General features: G+C 48.3%; 1 protein-coding gene across 4 annotated transcripts in view; it reads right to left on the bottom strand.

Moving 5' to 3' along the window:
* The window catches only part of LOC119976506 (protein phosphatase 1 regulatory subunit 1C-like), a 128,794-nt gene extending 111,569 nt beyond the window's left edge, over nt 1–17,225 (bottom strand). For all 4 annotated transcript variants that reach the window (XR_005462933.1, XR_005462932.1, XM_038817051.1 and 1 more), the window contains exon 1: nt 17,057–17,225. Coding sequence is in view for 2 of the 4 variants with exons in the window: in XM_038817051.1 (XP_038672979.1) it covers nt 17,057–17,134 (78 nt within the window). In the remaining 2 variants the exon portion in view is untranslated. The remainder of the gene's footprint in view (nt 1–17,056) is intronic.
* Between the last annotated feature and the right edge of the window lie 5,609 nt (nt 17,226–22,834).

Raw genomic sequence — 22,834 nt, 5'->3', positions numbered from 1 at the left:
TGCATTTCAAAGTGTTTTGAGTTGCTTGAACATGGAATGATTACGCTAATAGGGATTGGGTGAAAGAAAAACTTAGGTGTCTTGTCCAGTATAAATCCGGCTACTCAATGAATATATATTGTTCGTCAGATTGCAGCTTTTGCAAGCGTCAGACTGCATTTCCATCTTGTTTAGCTCTTATGTCCCATTGAAACATTCCAGGCGTGACAATACAATTTAAATTTTATCAAGGGTCTTGAGCCCTATAAAATTGTTGTTAGTGGCTGTTCATTCGCACAAAGCATGTCAGTGAGAATTTGAAGAAAGTGTGCGTGTGTTTGTGCGATCACACATTCCACTACCGGTATAATTGTGTGCGTTTTCATCTGTGTATGTGTATCTGTGTGATTCTGATCACGATTATTTGTATGCACATGCACGCATATGAGTGTTCACAACACTTGTTCTCATATTGTCGAAGTGTGTGAGCAGATTGAGTCTGTATGTGTATGTCTATGTGTGTCTGTGTGTGTGTGTGTGTGTATATATGTGCATTGGTGAATCTATGTGTGGCTGTAGCTTTAGGCTTGTATGTTTACAAATTATATTCATGCTATGCTCCTGTGAGTACAAGAACTCTGCCAGATTGAGTGTCTTTTCTATATGTGCGTGAGTGCTCACACTATTCCTTTTCACACTAAATGCCACATTTCGTGTCAACAGGTTGGCCCTGCATACGCCTGTATTCGGATATATGTGTGGATGTGTTCATCTTTGCTCTTCAGAGTCGCCAATATGCTACTGAGGCTCTTTTTAAGATTATGATGCTTTGTCCCAACAGCGTCGCCAATACTGTGGGTGTTTCTATTTCCCTTACTAAACCACAAGGCTTCCCATATATCGGACAAATGACCACACAACCAGTTAGTCAGTTCAAGTTCAAAGATGGTTTATTTACACACAAGGATTACTTCGACATGCAACATAGAACATAGAACATAGAACATAGAACAGTACAGCACAGAACAGGCCCTTCGGCCCTCAATGTTGTGCCGAGCCATGATCACCCTACTCAACCCACGTATCCACCCCACACCCGTAACTCAACAATCCCCCCTTAACCTTACTTTTATTAGGACACTACGGGCAATTTAGCATGGCCAATCCACCTAACCCGCACATCTTTGGACTGTGGGAGGAAACCGGAGCACCCGGAGGAAACCCACGCACACAGGGGGAGGACGTGCAGACTCCACACAGACAGTGACCCAGCCGGGAATCGAACCTGGGACCCTGGAGCTGTGAAGCATTTATGCTAACCACCATGCTACCCTGCTGCCCCATAATACACTACTAGTTAAACTACACCTAACAACTACAATAACCTATACCCATCTCTGTGCAGATGGACAAGGCCTTTATCCTGATTCCGCGTGGCTGGGTAGAAGAAGTGGCTCTGTCTCTGCTGGGGTCATCCGTCAGGTAGCGATCGTTGGTCTTGAACTTGGCTGTTAGTCGTTATGCTGCAATTGGGTTGGCACAGGCCGGATCCAAAAGAGACTGAACACATGGCTGTGTCTCCTTTTATCCTTCTGGGGTTTCACGCTTTTTGGGCGGTCCTTAACTTTGGACCCAATAGTTCGACAAGGCTCTGATCACTGCCTTTGATTTTGGCCGATAAAGGGGCGGGTGCCTTGGTGGCTGGGCGTGTCCTTAGCGGTCATTGACCTTGGCTGTTTGGGCTCCCTGAGTAAAGAGAGTGGCGCCGATTAGTCTGTATCTGTATCGGTTACTTGAGTACTGTCCTATTGTTCTGGGGAAATGGGCCATTAGAATGCTAATGAGCAGGGGTTTCAATCAGGTCTAGCTATCTGGGTTGCAAATACACACAAGCTCTGTATCTGTCTGAGTCCTGAGTTGGCCACAATTACCATGGTCCTTTGTAGGTGGCCATCTCAGATGATACATCTCGTCCTCTTGACCCTGGACGCGAAGCGTGGTGGATCACACTGTTGACCCGTTATCCATCCTTGGTGTACCCTTGGTCAAGGCCAGGTTCTACAGTACTCTAGCCTATGTTTGAGACAATTACCTAACATTTTTTTTTAATAAATAATTTTTATTGAAATTTTTACAAAATACAAAATATAAACATCTTAACTCTATTAACGTACAACCACGGTAACACCCCATAAACAATGCCCCCCAGTTCCGCCAGGAAGTCCAGAAAGGGCTGCCACCGCCTGAAAAACCCCTGTACTGATCCCCTCTAGCAAATTACACCCTCTCCAATTTAATGAACCCTGCCATATCTGAGATCCAGGCCTCCACGCTTGGGGGCCTCGCATCCTTCCATTGGAGCAAGATCCTCTGCCGGGCTACTAGGGACGCAAAGGCCAGGACCCCGGCCTCTATCGCCTCCTGCACTTCCGGCTCCACTGCAACCCCAAAAATTGCGAGTCCCCAGCCTGGCTCGACCCTGGATCCCACCACCCTCGACACCGTCCTTGCTACCCCCTTCCAAAACTCCCCCAATGCTGGGCATGCCCAAAACATATGGGCGTGGTTTGCTGGGCTCCCTGAGCACCTAGCACACCTGCCCTCGCCCCCGAAAAACCTACTCATCCTTGTCCCAGTCATGTGGGCTCTATGCAGCACCTTGAACTGTATGAGGCTAAGCGCATACAGGAAGAGGAGGAATTCACTCTCTCCAGGGCACCGCCCACGTCCCTCCTCAATCTCCTCCCCTAGCACCTCTTCCCACTTTCCCCAGTTCCTCCACCGAGGCCTCGTCTACCTCCTGCATTACCCGGTATATGTCCGAGATACTCCCTCCTCCGACCCACACCCCCGAGAGCACCCTATCCCTCACCCCTCGTGGGGGCAGCAAGGGGAACCCCTCCACCTGCTGCCTGGCAAACGCCCTCACCTGGATGTACCTAAACATGTTCCCCGGGGGGAGCCCAAACTTCCCCTCTAACTCCCCCAAGCTCGCGAACCTCCCCTCCACAAACAGGTCCCTCAACCTCCTAACCCTGCCCTGTGCCAGCCCAGAAATCCACCATCAATGCTCCCTGGGGCGAACCAATGGTTCCCCCGTATCAGGGCCTCCATCGAGCCCCCCATTTCTCCCCTATGCCGTCTCCATTGCCCCCAAATTTTGAGGGTAGCCGCCACCACCGGGCTCGTGGTATACCTCGTTGGAGGGAGCGGCAATGGCGCCGTTACTAGCGCTTCCAGGCTCGTGCCCACACAAGACGCCGCCACCATCCTCTTCCACGCTGCCCCCTCCTCGTCCATTACCCACTTATGCACCATCGCTGCGTTGGCCGCCCAGTGGTACCCACAGCGGTTGGGCAACGCCAGCCCCCCCTATCCCTGCCTCGTTCCAGGAACACTCTTTGAACCCTCGGAGTCCCATGCGCCCACACAAATCCCGTGATACTGCTGTTGACCCTCCTGAAAAAGGCCTTTGGGATAAAGATGGGGAGGCACTGGAACAAGAACAAAAACCTCGGGAGCACCGTCATCTTAACGGACTGCACCCTCCCCGCCAGTGACAGCGGTAACATATCCCACCTCTTAAACTCCTCCTCCATCTGCTCCACCAACCTTGTGAGGTTGAGCTTGTGCAGGGCCCCCCAGCTCCCAGCCACCTGGACCCCTAGGTACCTGAAGCTCTTCCCTGCCTGCTTCAGTGAGAGCCTACCAACCCCCTCCTCTTGATCCCCTGGATGCACCACAAACACCTCGCTCTTGCCCAGGTTCAACTTATACCCCGAGAAACCCCCGAATTCCCCAAGGATCCTCATCACCTCCGGCATCCCCCCCACCGGGTCCGCCACATACAGCAGCAGGTTGTCCGCGTACAGTGACACTCGATGCTCCTCCCCACCCCGCACCATGCCCCTCCAGTTCCCTGACTCGCTCAATGCCATGGCCAGGGGCTCAATTGCCAACGTGAAGAGCAAGGGGGACAGGGGGCACCCCTGTCTCGTCCCCCGATGCAGCCGAAAGTACTCCGACCTCCTCCTATTCGTGGCTACACTTGCCATCGGGGCCTCGTAGAGCAGCCTCACCCACCGAATAAACCCCCCCCAAACCCAAACCTCTCCAACACCTCCCACAAGTACTCCCACTCCACCCTATTGAAGGCCTTCTCCGCGTCCAACGCCACCACTATCTCCGCCTCCCCTTCCACCGCCGGCATCATAATGACATTGAGGAGTCTTCGCACATTTGTGTTCAGCTGCCTTCCCTTCACAAACCCCGTCTGGTCCTCATGAATGACCCCGGGCACGCAATCCTCTATTCTAGTGGCCAGGATCTTTGCCAGCAGCTTGGCATCGGCGTTCAGCAACAAAATCGGCCTATATGATCCACACTGCAGAGGGTCCTTGTCCCGCTTCAGGATCAAGGAAATCAGCGCCTGCGACATAGTTGGGGGCAAAGCCCCCCCCCCCCTCCCCCCCCCCTCCCCCCCCCCCCCCCCTCCCCCCCCCTCTCTTGCCTCGTTAAAGGTCCGAACCAACAGGGGGCCCAACATGTCCAAATACTTTTTATAAAATTCCGCCGGAAACCCGTCCGACCCCGGCGCCTTCCCCGACTGCATGCTCCCTATCCCTTTGACAACCTCCTCCAACTCGATCGGTGCCCCTAGTCCCTCCACCCGCTCCTCTTCCACCCTCGGGAAACGCAACCTGTCCATGAAGCGCCCCATTCCACCCTCCTCCACCAGGGGCTCAGAGCGGTACAGTTCCCCATAAAAGTCCCTGAAGACCCCATTGACCTCTACCCCCCTCCGCACCACCTTCCCAGCGCTATCCCTCACTCCCCCAATCTCCCTGGCCGCGTCTCGCTTCCGGAGCTGGTGCGCCAGCATCCTGCTCGCCTTCTCCCCATGTTCATACACCGCCCCCTGTGCTTTCCTCCACTGGGCTTCCACCTTTCTGGTCGTCAGTAGGTCAAATCTGGCCTGTAGGCTACGCCTCTCCCCCAGCAATCCCTCCTCCGCATATCTCCTATCCACCTGCACCATCTCCCCTATCAGTCTTTCCCTTTGTCTCTGCTCCCCCCTCTCCCTATGGGCTCGGATGGAGATCAATTCCCCCCTCATCACCGCCTTCAATGCCTCCCAGACCGTCCCCACCTGAACCTCCCCGTTATCATTGGCCTCGAGGTATCTCTCAATACACCCCGGACCCTCCCGACCACCTCCTCCTCTGCCAGCAGCCCCACCTCCATGCGCCAGAGCGGACGCTGGTCCCTCTCTTCCCCCAGCCCGAGGTCCATCCAGTGCGGGGCATGGTCCAAAATGGCAATGGCGGAGTATTCCACTTCCTCCACCCTCGGCACCAGCCCCCTGCTCAGGACAAAAAAGTCAATCCTCGAGTAGGGATTATGTACATGGGAGAAAAACAAGTATTCACTGGCCCTTTGCCTCTCAAACCTCCAAGGGTCCACCCCCCCCCCCCCCATCTGGTCCATAAATCCCCTCAGCACCTTAGCCGCCGCCGACCTCCTACCCGTTCGGGACTTGGATCGATCCAATGGGGGATCCAGCACAGTGTTAAAGTCTCCCCCCATGATCAGGCCCCCCACCTCCAGGTCCGGAATGCGGCCCAGCATACGCCGCATGAACCCCGCATCGTCCCAATTTGGGGCATAAACATTCACCAACACTACCCGCTCCCCCTGCAGCTTGCCACTCACCATCACGTACCTCCCGCCACTGTCAGCCACCACCTTTAACGCCTCAAACGACACCTTCTTCCCCACCAGGATCGCCACCCCTTTACTCTTCTCGTCCAGCCCTGAGTGGAATACCTGGCCCACCCACCCCTTTCTCAGCCGGACCTGGTCCACCACTCTCAGGTGTGTCTCCTGGAGCATGGCCACATCCGCCTTCAGCCCCTTCAGGTGCGCAACTACTCGGGCCCTCTTGACCGGCCCATTCAGCCCCCTCACATTCCAGGTTATCAGCAGGATCCGAGGGCTCCCTGCCCCCTTCCCCTGCCGATTAGCCATACCCCATCCCTTGCCCACCCCCGGCCAGCGTCCCACACTCTGCCAGTTTCCCACGGCGGCACCACCCCCCCTCCAGCACTCCCTGCATCCTCCAGCTCCTTCCTGACCGTTTCAGCAGCAACCCGGTAACCCCCCCCCTCCCCTCCCCCCCCAGGCTAGGACCCCTCCTAGCCGCCCCCCCCGCCCCCTTTTACAGCACTCCCGTGAGCCAGCTATCTTCTGCTGACCCCGGCGCCTCCCGCCCTACTTTCGGCTCCTCCCAACGTGGGACTGCCCCTCCCCACTAGTGCCCATCAACCAGTCCACCCTCCCCCGCTCCTGCGCGGAAAAAGAAAACCCTGCCCCCTCCCTCTCCCAGCGCGGGGACCCCGCAGAAAGCCCGCGCTTTCGCCCTGCTGGGCCCCGCCTCCTCCAGGGCCACTCCCATTGTCAGTCCCTCCCACCAGCTCCCCAAACATCCCGTTTACCCCTCAGTCCAAACCCGTCCACCCAACTCCTGCTAGAAAACCCATAAAGAAAACACCCGTACGGCATCACCCCACCCACACTACAGCCACCCCACATCATACCCTAAACCCCGCAGATACACATACAGTATAAATAAATACAGTATTCCACAGCATCCCCCATCCGGGGGACCCTCAGTTTGTGTCCAGTTTCTCGGCTTGCACAAAGGCCCACGCCTCCTCCGGGGACTCAAAGTAGTGGTGTCGATCCTTGTAGGTGACCCACAGACGCGCCGGCTGCAGCATTCCAAACTTCACCTTCCGTCTGTGGAGCACCGCCTTCGTCCGGTTAAACTCGGCCCTCCGCCTCGCCACCTCCGCACTCCAGTCCTGGAAGATCCGCACCTCCGTGTTCTCCCATTTGCTGCTCCGCTCCTTCTTGGCCCACCGGAGCACACACTCACGATCCACAAACCGGTGGAACCTTACCAACACCGCTCACGGCGGCTCGTTCGGCTTGGGCCTCCTAGCCAGAATTCTGTGGGCCTCCTCCAACTCCAGGGGCCCCTGGAAGGACCCAGCCCCCATCAGCGTGTTCAGCATCATCACCACATAGGCCGCTAGGTCCGACCCCTCCAGCCCCTCCGTGAGGTCCAGGATCCGTAAATTCTTCCTTCTCGACCGGTTGTCCAACTCCTCGAACCGCTCCTGCCATTTTTTATGGAGCGCCTCGTGCACCTCCACCTTCCCCACCACGGCCACGACCTCGTCCTCCCTCTCGGCGGCTTGCTGCTGCAGCTCCCGGATCGCAGCCCCCTGGGCTGTCTGGGTCTCCATCAGTTCCCTGTTGGTTACCTTGATGGACTCCAGCAGCTCCACTTTCAGATCCTGGAAGAGGCTCAGCAGAGTCGTCTGGACCCACTTCTTCAGTTCTTCAAAACTTTCGCCGGCCGTCATTTTGTCGTGCGGGTCCCGATTTTTTTCAAAAGTTTTTCCTCCCGATTCTCTCCCTGCTCCGCTCCTGGTCTGCACCATGGGACCTCTGGGGAAACTCCTGGCCTCTTCCCCCGTCGGGATTTGCCTCTTAAGCTCCGTTGGGGGCCTTTAAAAAAGCCCCGAAGTCCGTTTTTTTGTCGGGAGCCTCCGAACGTGTGGCTCAGCTGGTCATTGCCGCTACCGGAAGTTCTTACCTAACATTTTAATAACACATCATATTAATCAATCTCTAACGGAGGTCACTATAAAATATTTCATGACTAAACAGGAGTGATCACTAACTAACATTATCTAAGCTACTCTCATGCTGCTGGTAAATATCAAAAAGAACTTATGGACAGTACCAAAAATTTTAAAACAGCAGCATCACATTTCTACTTCATCTAGCAAAGTTACAGAGGTACAAGGTTTTTAATTCTTCGCAGCAGTTAAAGTGTTTGTTGAGTTTGTTGAATTCCAAAGAAGGGGGCTCGGAGTGTATATATCAGGGAGCGGGAGGCTCTTTTTCGCCATTTACGGAGTCAAAGAGTCTGAATGAACTGCAGATTATTGCAATTACCAGAAGGGCCTCTACTGTGTATGAAAGGGGGGTTCCATTTGGCAATGTTTTCACACCAAGTGGGGGTTTCAGTGTCTATTTCATTGTGTGGCGTGGTGTCCAAGCTAGGGGTGTCATGTTGTGTGGTGGTGTTCAGGGATGGTGTGGTGTAGATACAGAGGTACGTAGCGCGCGCAGTTGTAGGTGTCCAGTGATGATCAAAACATTTGTCAGCAGTCCTTGCTTCATCCTGTCTTCTGTCTTCTGTTTTCCGTATATTCCTGGGGGTGCAAGCATAATATCTGTTATTGTCTTCGGTTAGTTTTATTTGTCGTTCTCTCCTTACTCCAATTACCCATTCGAATCTTCACCATGTGTGACTCCCTCATTTTTTTTTTTAAGTAACATTTTGAGAGACAAGACATTGGCAAAAAATTTTTATTTTTAAGTGCAGAGATTCGCGCAGCTGGTGGTCGATGCGGGGAGTGGGAGGACAATTTCTCCATCCAGTCTTTACTTTACTGCAACCAGTGACGATTGAGGCTCATCTTAACCAGCAGAATGTTAGGGCGGCCGGTTTTATAAAGTTTCTTCATCCCAGGGTCCAGAGGTAGTTCACGTGTAGCAGCATATGTGGCAACCAAATGTGTCAAACGTGTAAATAGCAGGTGGGAAGCGACCAAAGGGGGTCGCGGAAGCTAAAGTAAGGAAGGGTAAGTGTACCGAGCGTGGCAAATGGGCATTCTTTGAACCACAATAAAAGAGCAGATAAGGGGAAACAAAGACTTGCCAAGGACAGCGTCGAGTGCAGGGAACCATTCCAGAGTACTCAAAGTGATGGGAACATGAGGTGCGTGTGGGCCGCAGGGCAAGAAGGGGTGGAATCCCCGGGTCGGGCGGTGATCAGTGCCGTTGCTCCACTAACGAGCTTAACTGACCGGATGCATTGGGAGTCCTCAGGCAGGGCAGGGATTAGTGCCGCCTAGTCGGACAGCTGCAGTGAGCTGTGCTGCTTTAATATTTTCTGTGACTTGTTGGACTGTTTTTTCATGGGTGAGGGTGGTGACTGTGGGGCTTGCCAAATCGAGACCTAATAAATATTCAATTCCCTTCATAAGCCATCCGGTCATGAGAGTGTGGGGGGGTGAAACCTGTGGAACTGGATACTGTGTTCCGAATGGGAGAACTGTGTCCCATGTGGTATTATTCTGTTGTACCATTTTCCTAATGGTAGCTTTTAAAATGTGATTCATTCATTCAACAATGCCGCTGGATTGGGGGTGATATGCTATGTGGAATTTTTGCTTGATTCCAAAAATTGTTAGAACATTTTGCATGACTCTGCCGGTCAAGCGGGAACCTGGGTCTGACGGGGGAGACCCCAGCGTGTAAATATCTGTTGGGTCAAAATCTTAGCGGTGGCCTTTGCTGTGTTGGTCTGTGAGGGAAATGCTTCTACCCATTTTGTAAAGGTGTCTATGACCACTAACACCTATTTGAAACCATTTTGCAAAGGGGGGAGGGGCCAATGTAGTTGAGTTACAAATTTGTCCAAGGGCCATTAACAGGTCGGGTGTGTCTCAATTGTCCTTTCTTGGAGTACCTTTCAGGATTGTTTCATGCACAGATCAGACAATTCTCTTAAATGTTAATTTTCTTAACACAAAGGTCTTAACTGGGCAATGGTATTGTATATCTCCTGATGTCCGTGTCCCTCATGAAACTGGTAAATTAGCTGTTTCTGTCCTGGGTGGGGACAGAAATTCCATTCTTCAAAACTATGCCGTCCTGTACCGTCAATGCATCCTTCCACTTATCGTAGGGGGCTGATAAGTTACTGTCTAAAACTCGTTCGAGAGTATCGTCTGCCTTTTGGGCCTGGGCTAGATCCTCAATATTGGTCTGGGAAACCTGGACTGCGTGTATTGGTTCACTTTCTGGGGGCTGCCAAAAGTGACCATGGCGTGATCCTGACTTTGCAACAGCGTCTGCCTTCACATTACCGGGTGGGGATGAATGATGATGGCTTCTTACTTTAATTACACCATACGTGCGGTCTGAGGCTGTCCTGAGAATATGCTTCAACAATGGGGCTGAGGGTAGGGGTTTACCATCGGCTGATACGAATCCTCAAGATTCCCACAAGGGCAGGAATTCTGTTCAGCTATTGCACACATACAGGCTATCCGAGTGTGTGTCTACGGGGGTTGGGAAAGAGTTGGGATGCTGCACTACATAGGCTATGACTGCGAGTTCTGCTGCTAGGTAGCCGGGCAATTTTAAAGAGATCTCTTCTAATGCGCGTCCCTGCACGTCTTCTACATAAATTCCACAACCAGTTATTCTCTTTCCATTTTCAATCGTGGAGGAACCGTCGACATAAATATTTAAAGTATTGCCTCTGGTTTTGTGGATTCTGTGCTTTACTGCCTACTTGTGGGTGTAATGACGTTGGGATAAAGGGTCCTGTGTTGTGTTCAGCTGCTATGATCTGGCACTCATGTGGGGTGCATACTGAAGATTATCGGCTCGAAATGTGTGGGTCTTTGTACGTTTGACTGTAACGTCCCTTCCTTGTAACAGCAGTGTCCAGCAAGCTGCTCTGATCTGGCTGACTGAACCATCCTTTAACCTACCATCTAACAATAGCTGCGTGGGGGTGTGCTCGGTCAAGATCGTTACCGGGTTAATGCCTGTGATATGTGCAAAATACTGTACTGCCCAAAAGACTGCGAGAAAGTGCTGTTCACAGACTGAGAATCCTTGCTCTACGGGGTCTAAAACTCGTGAGGCATAGGCTACGGGTCCTAAGCGATCATGTCTTTCTTGCAGGAGTACTGCTGATAGGGTACAGTCGGTGGTTGCTACTTCGATGGCATAGGGCGAGTGTGGGCCTGGAACTTGCAAAATGGGGGCTGTGCCGATAGCGCGTTTTAAAGCATCAATAGCGTCTGTGTGCTGCGGAAGCCATTCCCATGGGGCGTTCTTTTTAAGGAGCTCTGAGAGTGGGGCTGCTTTTGTGGCAAAACCATCTATATGGTTTCTACAATATCCTACTAAACCTAGGAAAGACCGGAGTGCAGTGAAATTGTGGAGCGGGGCAATTTAACGATTGATTCAATTCGCTTCTGTTCAATTTCTCTCTTCCCATGGGTGATAATGCTGCCTAAATAAAGGACCTTTTCCTTAAAGATCTGGGCTTTTTTTGGGTTGACCTTGCATCCAATGGATTGCAAAAGACCTAGAAAGTCTGAAAGAAGCTCTTCCTTTGTGTCTGTCGGAGTAAATCGTCTATACACTGTATAAGGCATTCGGGTCGTGAAAATTTGGAAAGTTCATTTGCCAATTGTCGGTGGAAAATGCAGGTGGAGTTGTGGAATCCTTGCGAGAGGCACGTCCACGTGTATTGCTGCCCTTGAAACGTAAACGCAAACTTATATTGACAGGCCTTGTCTAATGGGATGGACCAAAAGCCATTGCTGATGTCCAGCACTGTCAAGTACTTTGCCTGTAATCCCTGCTTGAGCATGGTTTCAGGACTTGTGGCAACAGTGGGGTCTGCTCAAGGGGTTACCTTGTTAAGTTCTCGGTAGTCGATCGTTAATCACCATGAACCATCGGGTTTTTTCAAGGGCCAAATTGGGGCATTATTTGTTGAGGCTACGGGCCGAATTACTTCTTGGTCTAGTAAACTATTGATAACTTTTAAAATCTCACCCTTGGCTTGCTGTGGGAAACCTTATTGCTTCTGTGGCTTTGGATCGGGACCTGAAATTGTGACCGTTCCTGGGATCTTCCCACAATCGTGTTTGTGTTGTGCGAAAGAAGCTTTGTGTTTGATGAGGACCTCTCTAATTGCCAGGTCCGTACTAATTGTTGCGGATCAAACCAATAGTCTCTTATTGTGCAAATCCTATGTTCAGAATCCCCTACTGTGAGCGTAGCGGGGGCTCTCGCTGTTTTGGCCATTTTCCATACACATTTATTCAATGGGTTGAAGGAAAGGTTATGGGAGCTCATAAAATCAATTTCTAGAATGTGCTTGGCTGTTTGGGGCAAGTCGACTAAAACAACGGGATGTCTGGTGCTTATGTTTCCTATCTGAGTATCTACGGGAGCTGTGATGTATCCCTGCTGTACGTGTCCGGTAAATCCACTAAGGGGGTTGGTGTCTGTGGTGGGCCATTTGTCGCGCTGAAACATTGTGGAGGAGTTTAAAGTGGTGCGGGACCCTCCTGTGTCCTAAAGAAATTTTACTGGTGTCTGTGACTACTGGTCTGCCTGATTTCTCCCAGAGTGTGTCGCAGACCCAAGTTGGGGAGTCCGAACACCGTCAATCTGTGGTGTTGACCGCTGAACTGTATGAGCGGGCGCTAACACTATGCATGGGCCTAACATTGTTCCTCGGTGGGGGGCCTGTTTGTTGGTGTTGGTGCTGGTTCAGGGGGTTTTGTCAGCAATCGCGGACATAATGTCCCATGTGTCCACATTTATAGCAACGTTGTGGTGCATGTGCTCTGGGGTGCTGGTTCCCATGTCTACCCTCGTTTATCCATGTTGGGTCCTGGTTAGTCCTGACTGGGTGCATATTTGTTTCTATCTGTTCCTGATCTGACTGTCTGTGTAGGGATTGTTCCCATGCTCTGGAGAGTGGCTTTAGAACCCAAAATTCGTTATGTGTGTAATCTGCGGGGTCGTAATTCACACAAGCCTTTTGACCTGCTTCTGTGGCATGGGAGACTAAAGTGCGGGCCCATTTAGTTGTATCTTCGTCACTTAAGTGGGCGCGGTTCAAATCCCAAAATACTGCTTTAAAATGGATCCAAAGGCAACCTGCAAATGTGGTCGGATGCTCTCCCTTCTTTTGCCTACAGCGGTTCAGACCTTCTACTGGTTCTCCCTTGTTATACCCGATTGCGTCTAAAATGGCCGTTTTCATCTCCTGTAGGGTTCCTCCTGCTGCATTCTGGGGTTCAGGCAAAGCTGATCTGACGGACTGGCTAAGGCTCATAACTATGACTTTGACTTCCTCTCTTTCGTCTAGGCTGTACATGACTTTTTGTTGGAGCACTGGCGCAAAGAAGCTGTGCGGGTCTGCGGTGGGTTGGAACGGAACGAATTTGGTGCAAGCATCTCTAAATTGGGTTATGAGTAGTGGGGTGGTGTAAACGAAATCAGGCTTATCCTGATCCGATGACTTGCGCTGTGTGGTGACTGGATTCACGGGGGTCGAATTGTGAGTGGGGTGTGTGCTGCCTGTGCAGTCGGTGGTGCGAGTGCTTTCCTTTTTGGGGCATGGGGGGCTCGATTCTGATTTCCTCTATCCTCTACATACCTCTGGGCGCTTTCATTTAATTCTTGCCAATCGGGGGCACCTTCCTCATCTAAATTTTGTCCAAAGGTATATCTAAATCCATTCTGCACTGAAAGCAGTGACTGTAATTTCTCTATTTGTTGTCTGCATATCGCGTGGTCCACTGTGCTCTGTCCTTGTTCTGTAGTGGAGCTGTGGAGCACTCGTAAAGCTGCCTTTAAATCTGGGCATTGGCTCGTTAACTATGCTACCTGCTGTTCTGTCTCATCTCGTACCAGGACTGCGCGCTGTGTATCTTGGTAGGCTTTATCGTATTGGGTCTGAAAGCTGCTAAGGTGAACTAAACAAGATTGGTGTGTCCATTTCACATCAGCCATCTCCTTTTCATTAGCTACCAACTGTTCCCACAGTTGCTCAATAATCTTTTCACTTTCACTATTGTTTCCCTCATTCTTCTCTTCTTTCTCAACTAACTATCGGCGGAACGTCTTCACGACCTCCTCTGTGCCTCGCAACTGTGCCAAACAGGACATTATTGCCATCGGCTTTCGAACCTTTGCTGCATTTTTCTTGTGGACCTCAGTTAGGTTGTCCCACCAAGTTTGTCCTATGCTTCCTGAACCTGACTCATCATTCGAACAATAATTGGACCATCCTTTCCTCAACTCTTCCTCCCATATGGGGCATTGCTCTGCTCTATTGGTCGCTGCGACCTTGGGTTCTTGTGGGTTCATTAACCGTTCCATCGCTTTAGTGGCCAATGCTTCTAATATCTCTTTGCTTCTACTTTCAACTTTGCTTTTCCTGCCTTTAATTTGGGACAGGGGGATAAGGCAGCGATTCAAACAGCGGGTACGGCCTAAGCTATTTTCCGGTTCACAATTCCCCTGATAGTTTTACACAATCTAACGAGTTTACCTTGTACCCACGTTAGTACGCATACAGGTTAGTACACACTTCTGAAATTCGGTGATTTGGTCAATATGGGCTTGCACTTGTGGTTCTTTCTCTCTCGTGCAATTGGATTTCAAAGCTTGTGGGTTCTCTTGGAGTGACAAAATCACTTCTAATTCGAGACGCGTTAGAGGTCGCCAATAATGTTGCCCTTTAGAGTCGCCAATATGATAATGAGGCTCTTTTTATGATTATGATGCTATGTCCCAACAGCATATTACCTACTGTGGGTGTTTCTATTTCTCTTACTGAACCACAAGGCTTCCCATATATCGGTCAAATGACCACACAACCAGTTAGTCAGTTCAAGTTCAAAGATGGTTTATTTACACACAAGGATTACTTCGACATGCAACACAATGCACGACAAGTTAAACCATACCTAACAACTACAATACTTAGCTTCAGGGCAACTGGCTCTGTGCAGATGGATGCCTTTATCCTGATCTTGCGTGGCTGGGTAGAAGAAGTGGCTCTGTCTCTGCTGGGCTCATCCGTCTGGTAGCGATCGTTGGTCTTGAACTTGGCTGTCTGGTCGTTATGCTGCACTTGGGCTGGCACAGGCCGGATCCAAAAGAGACCGAACACATGGCTGTGTCTCTTTTTATCCTTCTGGGGTTTTGTGCTCTTTGGGGCGGTCCTCAACTTTGGACCCAATAGTTCGACAAGGCTCTGATCACTGCCTTTGATTTTGGCCGATAAAGGGGCGGGTGCCTTGGTGGCTGGGCGTGTCCTTAGCAGTTATTGACCTTGGCTGTTTGGGCTCCCTGAGTAAAGGGAGTGGCGCCGATTAGTCTGTATCTATATCGGTTACTTGAATACTGTCCTATTGTTCTGGGGAAATGGGCCATTAGAATGCTAATGAGCAGGGGTTTCAATCAGGTCTAGCTATCTGGGTTGCAAATACACACAAGCTCTGTATCTGTCTGAGTCCTGAGTTGGCCACAATTACCATGGTCCTTTGTAGGTGGCCATCTCAGATGGCTACATCATACTGACCATTTGCACATTAGATGTCTTTGTGTTGAATGTGTGTTTTCGTGAAAGTGTGTCCACGTGCATGAGTTTGTGTTCACACTTTTCATTTTCAGACATGATGTGATAATGTTTGTGAGCAACGAGTGCCTTTGTGTCCTTTTGTCAGCGTGTGTCTTCTGCGCATACGCTCACATATCTCATTCGCGCACAAGATGAAAGTGTATGTGTTTGCATGTATGTGTGTTTATGTGTTTGTGCAAATGTGCGGGTGGTCTTACATCCGATTCTCATGTTTTTAACGTGTAATTTCTCCAATGCTTAAGGATTAATTACATTTCTTGATTCTAGACAGGTGAGAGTTCACAGTTTACTGCCAATATCAGTCAGAGGTTCCAGGGAAGGTCTGCTGCATAAAATACTCAAAGCTCTTAACAAGTCAGGAGGACAAGGAATGTAAGTGAAAACGCCTTGTGACATGTGCCGTAAAGATAAGAAAGTCATTAAATAATATTGCAGAATCATGCTCTGGCGTCAGAATGTCATTGCAGAGGACACAGAATGCAGACTCCCACATTCATTCCCAACAGTCAGTCAGCACTTGCGCTTGGTGGGAAACCAAAAGGGCATACATTCAAACAAATGTTTCTGAGGGGCCCTCACATCAAGATTTTGGATAGGATTGTTATTTTTCAATACACCCACAGTTACCAGCCAGAAGGTCAACCTTTGTTCATGTCTGATATATTTATCTTCTGCATTAAATTATTATGATACACATTTGCTGGGCATCGCAAATGGAGTAAAAATATTTTTAATTTGATAGTTTTGGTAAATTTCATCAAGACAGAATCATAGAATTTACAGTGCAGAAGGAGGCCATTTTTGGACACTAAGGGTAATTTATCATGGCCAATCCACCTTACCTGCACACCTTTGGACTGGGGGAGGAAACCGAAGCACCCGGAGGAAACCCACGGGGACAACGTGTAGACTCCACACAGACAGTGACCCAAGCCGGGAATCGAACCTGGAACCCTGGAGCTTGGAAGCAACTGTGGTACCGTTCTGCCCCACAGGCAGTGAAGGATTTAACTGGAATCTATTATTTTTACACGTTATCAAGCAGATCTGTCCATTACAAATTAACCTACAATTAATAAACAATGAACTGCTCTGCCAACACAGACCTGGACTTAGCAGCTATACTTTGGCAATTTATTCAACTTCCTCTTGAAAGTTACTGTTGAATCTTCTTCATTATCCCTCCAAAGAATATATTGCAGGTTAAAGCTCAATGCGCAAAACAAAATATAAAAAATACTATTGATGTCACCTCTGGATTGGGAGGTAAGGTGGCGCAGTAATTAGCACTGCTGCCTCACAGCGCCAAGAGTCAGGGTTCGATCCCGACCCTGGGTCACTGTCCTTGTGGAGTTTGCACATTCTCCCAGTGTCAGCATTGGTCTCACCTCCACAAATCCAAAGATGTGCAGCGTATGTTGATTAGCCGTGCTAAATTTCCCCTTAATTGGAAAAAAAATTAATTGGGTACTCTAAATTTCTATTTTAAAAATTGTCTCCTCTAGATTTCCTGCCAATAGATACTGACCCATCTGGAGTGGAAAAGGTTTCTTTTGGTCTATTTCAAAGTCAAATGAAGTATAATTTTAACTTGACACACGTTGGTGTTGAGAATGTCTAAGTACGTTTAAGTAATTGTGTATGAACCCATTGAAACATAGCTTTAACTATTAGTAAAATATATTTGCAAGCTGTGAGCACACATTCTGCACATTATATTTGTACCAGGAATTATCCACTTACCTGCTCCGCCATCTGTGGGTCCAGTCCCAAATCCAGCACTGGTTCTGTGAACTGGATCTTCCGAGGATCATTTGCCATTGTATCTCTCCGGTGCTGCTCACAGCTTAATGCTCTGCTGTACTAACTGCATTGCAGTTCTCAGAGTGCAGTTCCTGCCCCTCCTCCTCCCCGTCCCATATACGGGCATCCAGATTCAGATAACCAGCTAGAGGCATGAACAGTCAAACCAGATCCCACAGAACAGCCCGAGCAAATACTGCCAGGGCTAACACAGTTGGTAGTTTGATCCCAAGCAGGGACGCAGTATTTTATGGGGCAGCACAGTAGCACAAGTGGATAGCACTGTGGCTTCACAGCGCCAGGGTCCCAGGTTCGATTCCCCATTGGGTCACTGTCTGTGCGGAGTCTGCACGTTCACCCCATATCTGCGTGGGTTTCCCCCAGGTGCTCTGGTTGCCTCCCACAGTCCAAAGACTTGCAGGTTAGGTGGATTGGCCATGATAAAGTTTGTTCTCACTGGAACAAAAGAGATTGAGGGGCGACCTGATAGAGTTCTACAAAATTATGAGGGGTATAGACAGAGTGGATAGTCAGAAAGTTTTTCCCAGGGTAGAGGGGTCAATTACTAGGGGGCAGAGGTTTCAGGTGCGAGGGGCAAGGTTTAGAGGAGATGAATGAGGCAAGTTTTTTACCAAGAGGACAGTGGGTGCCTGGATCTCACTGCCGGAGTAGGTGGAAGCAGTGACGATAGTGATGTTTATGGGGCATCTTGACAAATACATGAATAGGATGGGAATAGAGGGATACCGACCCCAGAAGTGCAGAAGATTTTAGTTTAGACGGGCAGCATGGTCGGCACAGGTTTGGAGGGCCGAAGGGCCTGTTCCTGTGCTGTACTTTTCTTTGTTCTTTGTTCTTTGTACTTTGTTCCTTACAATAATGTCCAACATTACATTTTCTTCCTGAACTGTTTTCTGCAATTGAATGCTCACTATTTATCATCCATGCACGGCCACATCCATATCGCCCTGTAGCACAGCAATAAGTAATCTCTCCATGTGAAGGATGTTCAATTTTTGCATTCTTCCACTGTGTGTTCTGAAAATTGTGTACATGGAACTCGATCTGCCAATGCATTCCCACGCACTCAACCTGTCTTTATCGTTTTCCCGATATCTTGTTTCCTTCTTACGACTTTCTTTCCTTTTATTTTAAATATAAATTTAGAGTACCCAATCATTATTTTTTTTCCAATTAAGGGGCAATTTGGTGTAGCCAATCCACCTAACCTTCACATCTTTGTGTCATGGGGGTGAAACCCACGCAGACACGGGGAGAATGTGCAAACTCCACACAGTGACCCAGGGCCGGGATATGAACCCAGGTCCTCAGCTCTGCAGGCAGCAATGCTAACCACTGTGCCACATGCCGCCCGACGTGCTTTCCTAACAACTGTGTTGGGGTAGCAAAAGCGATGCACTTGTTTTCGCCGAGTAGGTCTTTGCTATATAATTACATATTTGAGGCACACAGACTGATAAACGTACGCTACCTAAATTACAGTTTTCCGATCGGAAGAGTGACCAATTTTCCTGTATAAAAGAACAAAGAAAATTACAGCACAGGAACAGGCCCTTCGGCCCTCCCAGGCTGCGCCAATCCAGATCCTTTATCCTTTTATTTATCAAATCTTGTACCCACGTGTATCTATTTCCCACAGTACTATGCGGTTTTCATAGAATTTAAAGTGCAGAAGGAGGCCATTCGGCCCATCGAGTCTGCACCGGCTCCTGGAAAGAGCACCCTACCCAAGGTCAACGCCTCCTCCCTATCCCCATAACCCAGTAACCCCACCCAACACTAAGGGCAATTTTGGACACTAAGGACAATTTATCGTGGCCAATCCACCTAACTTGCACATCTTTGGACTGTGGGAGGAAACCGGAGCACCCGGAGGAAACACACGCACACACAGGGAGGATGTGCAGACTCCGCACAGATAGTGACCCAAGCCGGAATCGAACCTGGGACCCTGGAGCTCTGAAGCAATTTTGCTATCCACAATGCTACCGTGCTGCGCTTAATTTTATCTTGTGCATTAGCACGGTAGCATTGTGGATAGCTACCGTGCTGATCTCAGGAAATCAGAAATTGTGCGATCAATTTATTCAGTATTTTTTGAGCCACTTCTTTTCTGATGCTGCCCAATGGTCTGTGGAGATTGTCAGACATTAGTTCCATTTATTTGCCAAGCGCATATTGTTTGTTGACCGCTTTTATTTCAAGTTCCTCACTTGTCCATTGATTTTCTATCATTCGTGACAAGAACTGTGTTTATTCGACCATGAATAAAAATGTAAGATAATTGTTCAAGAATTAACATTACAATTTTTCACATTATTAAATTCCGACTCGCATCCTGGAAGCAAGCATAGCTTACTTTATGTGTCTATTTCTTCTCGTACATACTCAGAATCTCTATTGATCTTCCTTTTACTTTTTGCTGCTTCGCTCTCATTCGAATTATACGCCCCCTTTAAATAACATTTTGTGGTTTCTAAAATCTTCCAATGTTCTTAGCTCAAAATACTCTTGGTAGCACCGTCAGTCGATTCATTGCACGCATGAGTACGGCCTCAACCGAGACATTCACCAGCTACCATCTGGCCTGGGCTTGCAAAATCCTACCAACTGTCCTGGCTTGAGACAATTCACACCTCTTTAACCTGTGATTATCCCTCTCTCCAGTCGCTCTATTTGGACCTGTAAAGATTTGATTACCTGCAAAGACTCCCATTCGAAGTATCATCTTGCATCATTGACTTTGTCTATGTATGTGGTTGCGCAAGCCATGTCTTCACTCACCTGTTGAAGGAGCTGCTCTCCGAAAGCTAGTGTTTCGAAACAAAGTCCTGTTGGGCTTTAACCTGGTGTTGTAAGACTTCTTACTGTGCCCACCCCAGTCCAATGCTGACATCTCTACTTCATTTTGAAAGGATGTGAGGCAACCATCCTCCCCACCCTCCCAGGCATTTAATTCAAGACCATCACCACCCTTTGGGCAAAAGTCTTTCTTCAAATCCCCCGAAACTTCCTGTCCCTCACCTTGAACTTGTGTCGCATCGTAACTGATCCTACATCAAAGGCTTCCCATCCACCCTGTCCAAGCTCCTCATAATCTTGTACGCGTCGAACAGGTCACCCCTCAGTCCTCTCTGCTCAAGCGAAAACAACCTATCCTAAAACTGCTTCATGTTATACTCACGCTTGACTCGAGTATCCTTCACCGTGAAATTATTAGTTAGTCAGGGGGCATTACACTTTACCAGATCTAAAACATTCATCTGTATGGTTGATTCCAGAAGAGAAAATGTTGGCATAGCTCAGCAGGCTTCAGCTGGCTTGGTACCAGTGGTTAGCATTGCACCACAGACCCGGGTTCAATTCCAACCCTCGGTGTCAGTGTCTTCCTGTGTCTGTGTGAGTTTCCTCCGGGTGCTCTACTTACTGCCCACAGTTTACATATGTACAGGTTAGGTGGACTGACTGTGCTAAAGTGTCCCCTAGTCAGTGGCGTGCAGAGGTCTGGTGATGCCCGGGGCAAATCTTGATTGTATGCCCCAAAGACTCAAGTATAAGGCCTAATATACTGAGAAATATTATGAGAAAGGAAAACATTTTGAATATATAAACACAGATGAAACATGAAATAAACGCTTTATTCGATTTTAATATTCGATAATGAATATAAAGGGGCTGGTTTAGCTCACAAGGTTAAATCACTGGCTTTTAAAGCAGACCAAGCAGGCCAGCAGCACGGTTCGATTCCCGTACCAGCCACCCCGGACAGGCGCTGGAATGTGGCGACTAGGGGCTTTTCACAGTAACTTCATTGAAGCCTACTCGTGACAATAAGCGAATTTCATTTCATTTCAATCAAATTTATTAAGTTATTTTCCCCAAATGATACCTCCTGTCACAAAACACCTGAACTACTTCACTTTTTACATCAGCTGTGAGAAATTATTTTTCAATGCTTATTAAAGCCAGGTTGGTCAGTCGCTCCTGTGACATAGAAGACCTCAGATATGTTTTTATTAATTTCAGTTTTGAAAATGACCTTTCACAGCTTGCGACTGAAAATGCGATTGTAAGCAGTAATCTGTATGAAACACACAGCGTCGGAAAGACATCCCTCCCATACTGCAGTAAAGACTCCAGAGCATCTTTAGGATCAGGGGGAACTCTATTCCCTCCAGCTCGAAGGAGCATCACAAAATCAATAATTTTGTCATATAACTGAATTGCAACCACATCATTGTCATAATAATTTGCAAAGTCTGAACATTCCTTTTTTAATTTCTCTCTTTCTTGTTCATCTTCAATCACTCCTGAATTCAAGTTCAGAAGAAAAGAAAATCGGTCACTGAGTCTTTGAAGACGGACACTGCGGTCTTCAATTTCAGTTTTTAATCTGTTCACAATCTCTACCATTACTCTATTCATTTATTCTTGTGCCGTCAGTCCACTATCTCTTGCTGACTCTCCAGGCATTATTCTTCTTCTCCTTGTTCGTGCAATTGGTATTCCCCAATTTTGACAATTTTCATTGGCTAAATCTATTGCATTGTGGATAATTTCGTCATTCTTCAAATTCAAGATATGAATAAGTCCTCTCAGATCACAAGAAGCTTCATGGAACCCCATTTTCGGATCCTGCAAACGTTTTGAGACTTTATCCACTGATGATAAAACTGAGTTCCAAAAATTTAATAAAGCTATAAACGGGAACTGTTGAATAGAGTTCAGTAGCGATCCTGCATCAGATTTAGTTTCTCTTGAAAATTCTCCTTCCAGCAGGTGTTGAAGGCTTGCAATAACGTTGTCACACTCTTCGTGGATTACTTGCACAGCATCATGGCTGGAACTCCATCTTGTGTCACACTGTCTTTTCACAGTCCGAGTGACAAATGATTTTAACACTTCCCAACGAGAAGTAGATGAAGAAAAAAAAGTAGAGTTTTTCTAGAATGCCAAAAAATGTAACAACAACAGGTTGCACCTCACTTGCATGGACACAGGACAAATTGAGGCTGTGGTTCTCGCAGTTCACAAACACAGCTTTTGGGTTAACTTCAAGAATTTTTTGTTGAACACCTCCTCTCACTCCAGCCATAACTGCTGCGTTATCATATGCTTGACCACGACAGTCATTCATGGAAATTTTGTCTTCTTCCAATTTTTCCTGAATTTTATTTACCAGGCTGACTGCATCTTTCTTGTTGACTTGAAAAAATCCCAGAAATGTCTCCTTTATTTCTACTTTTCTGTTTTCATCAATATGAACGTAACGCAGAATTTCAGAAACCTGATCTTCATGGGCAATATCTGGAGTTGAATCCAGCATTATGCTAAAATATTTTGCGTCCTTAATTTCGGAAGTTATATTTTTCTTGACAGTTTCACCAAGAAGATTGATTATTTCGTTTTGAATTCTGTTGGACAAGTAGGTGACACTTTTTGGTTTCTCTTTCCCTCTCTGCAAGTGTTTTGCTAAGATGTCATCATATTTGGCCAAAAGTCTGATTGTTGCTAGAATGTTTCCTGTATTTTCACTGACTGTCTCCCCTGGCTCTGATAACCCAGATATTCCTTCTCCTCGATGTCCACGATAGGCCAGATTCTGTTTTGCCAGAAAGGATATAACCTCGACAATCCGTTCAGTTATAGCTTTCCATCTTTTCTTTTCAGCAGACATTTGCTGTTGAAGTTCAGCAT

The sequence above is a fragment of the Scyliorhinus canicula genome, chromosome 13, assembly GCF_902713615.1.
Source record: "Scyliorhinus canicula chromosome 13, sScyCan1.1, whole genome shotgun sequence".
Lineage (NCBI taxonomy): Eukaryota > Metazoa > Chordata > Chondrichthyes > Carcharhiniformes > Scyliorhinidae > Scyliorhinus > Scyliorhinus canicula.
The sequence above is the reverse complement of the archived record's forward strand: the minus strand, read 5'-3'. Positions and strand labels throughout refer to the sequence as shown.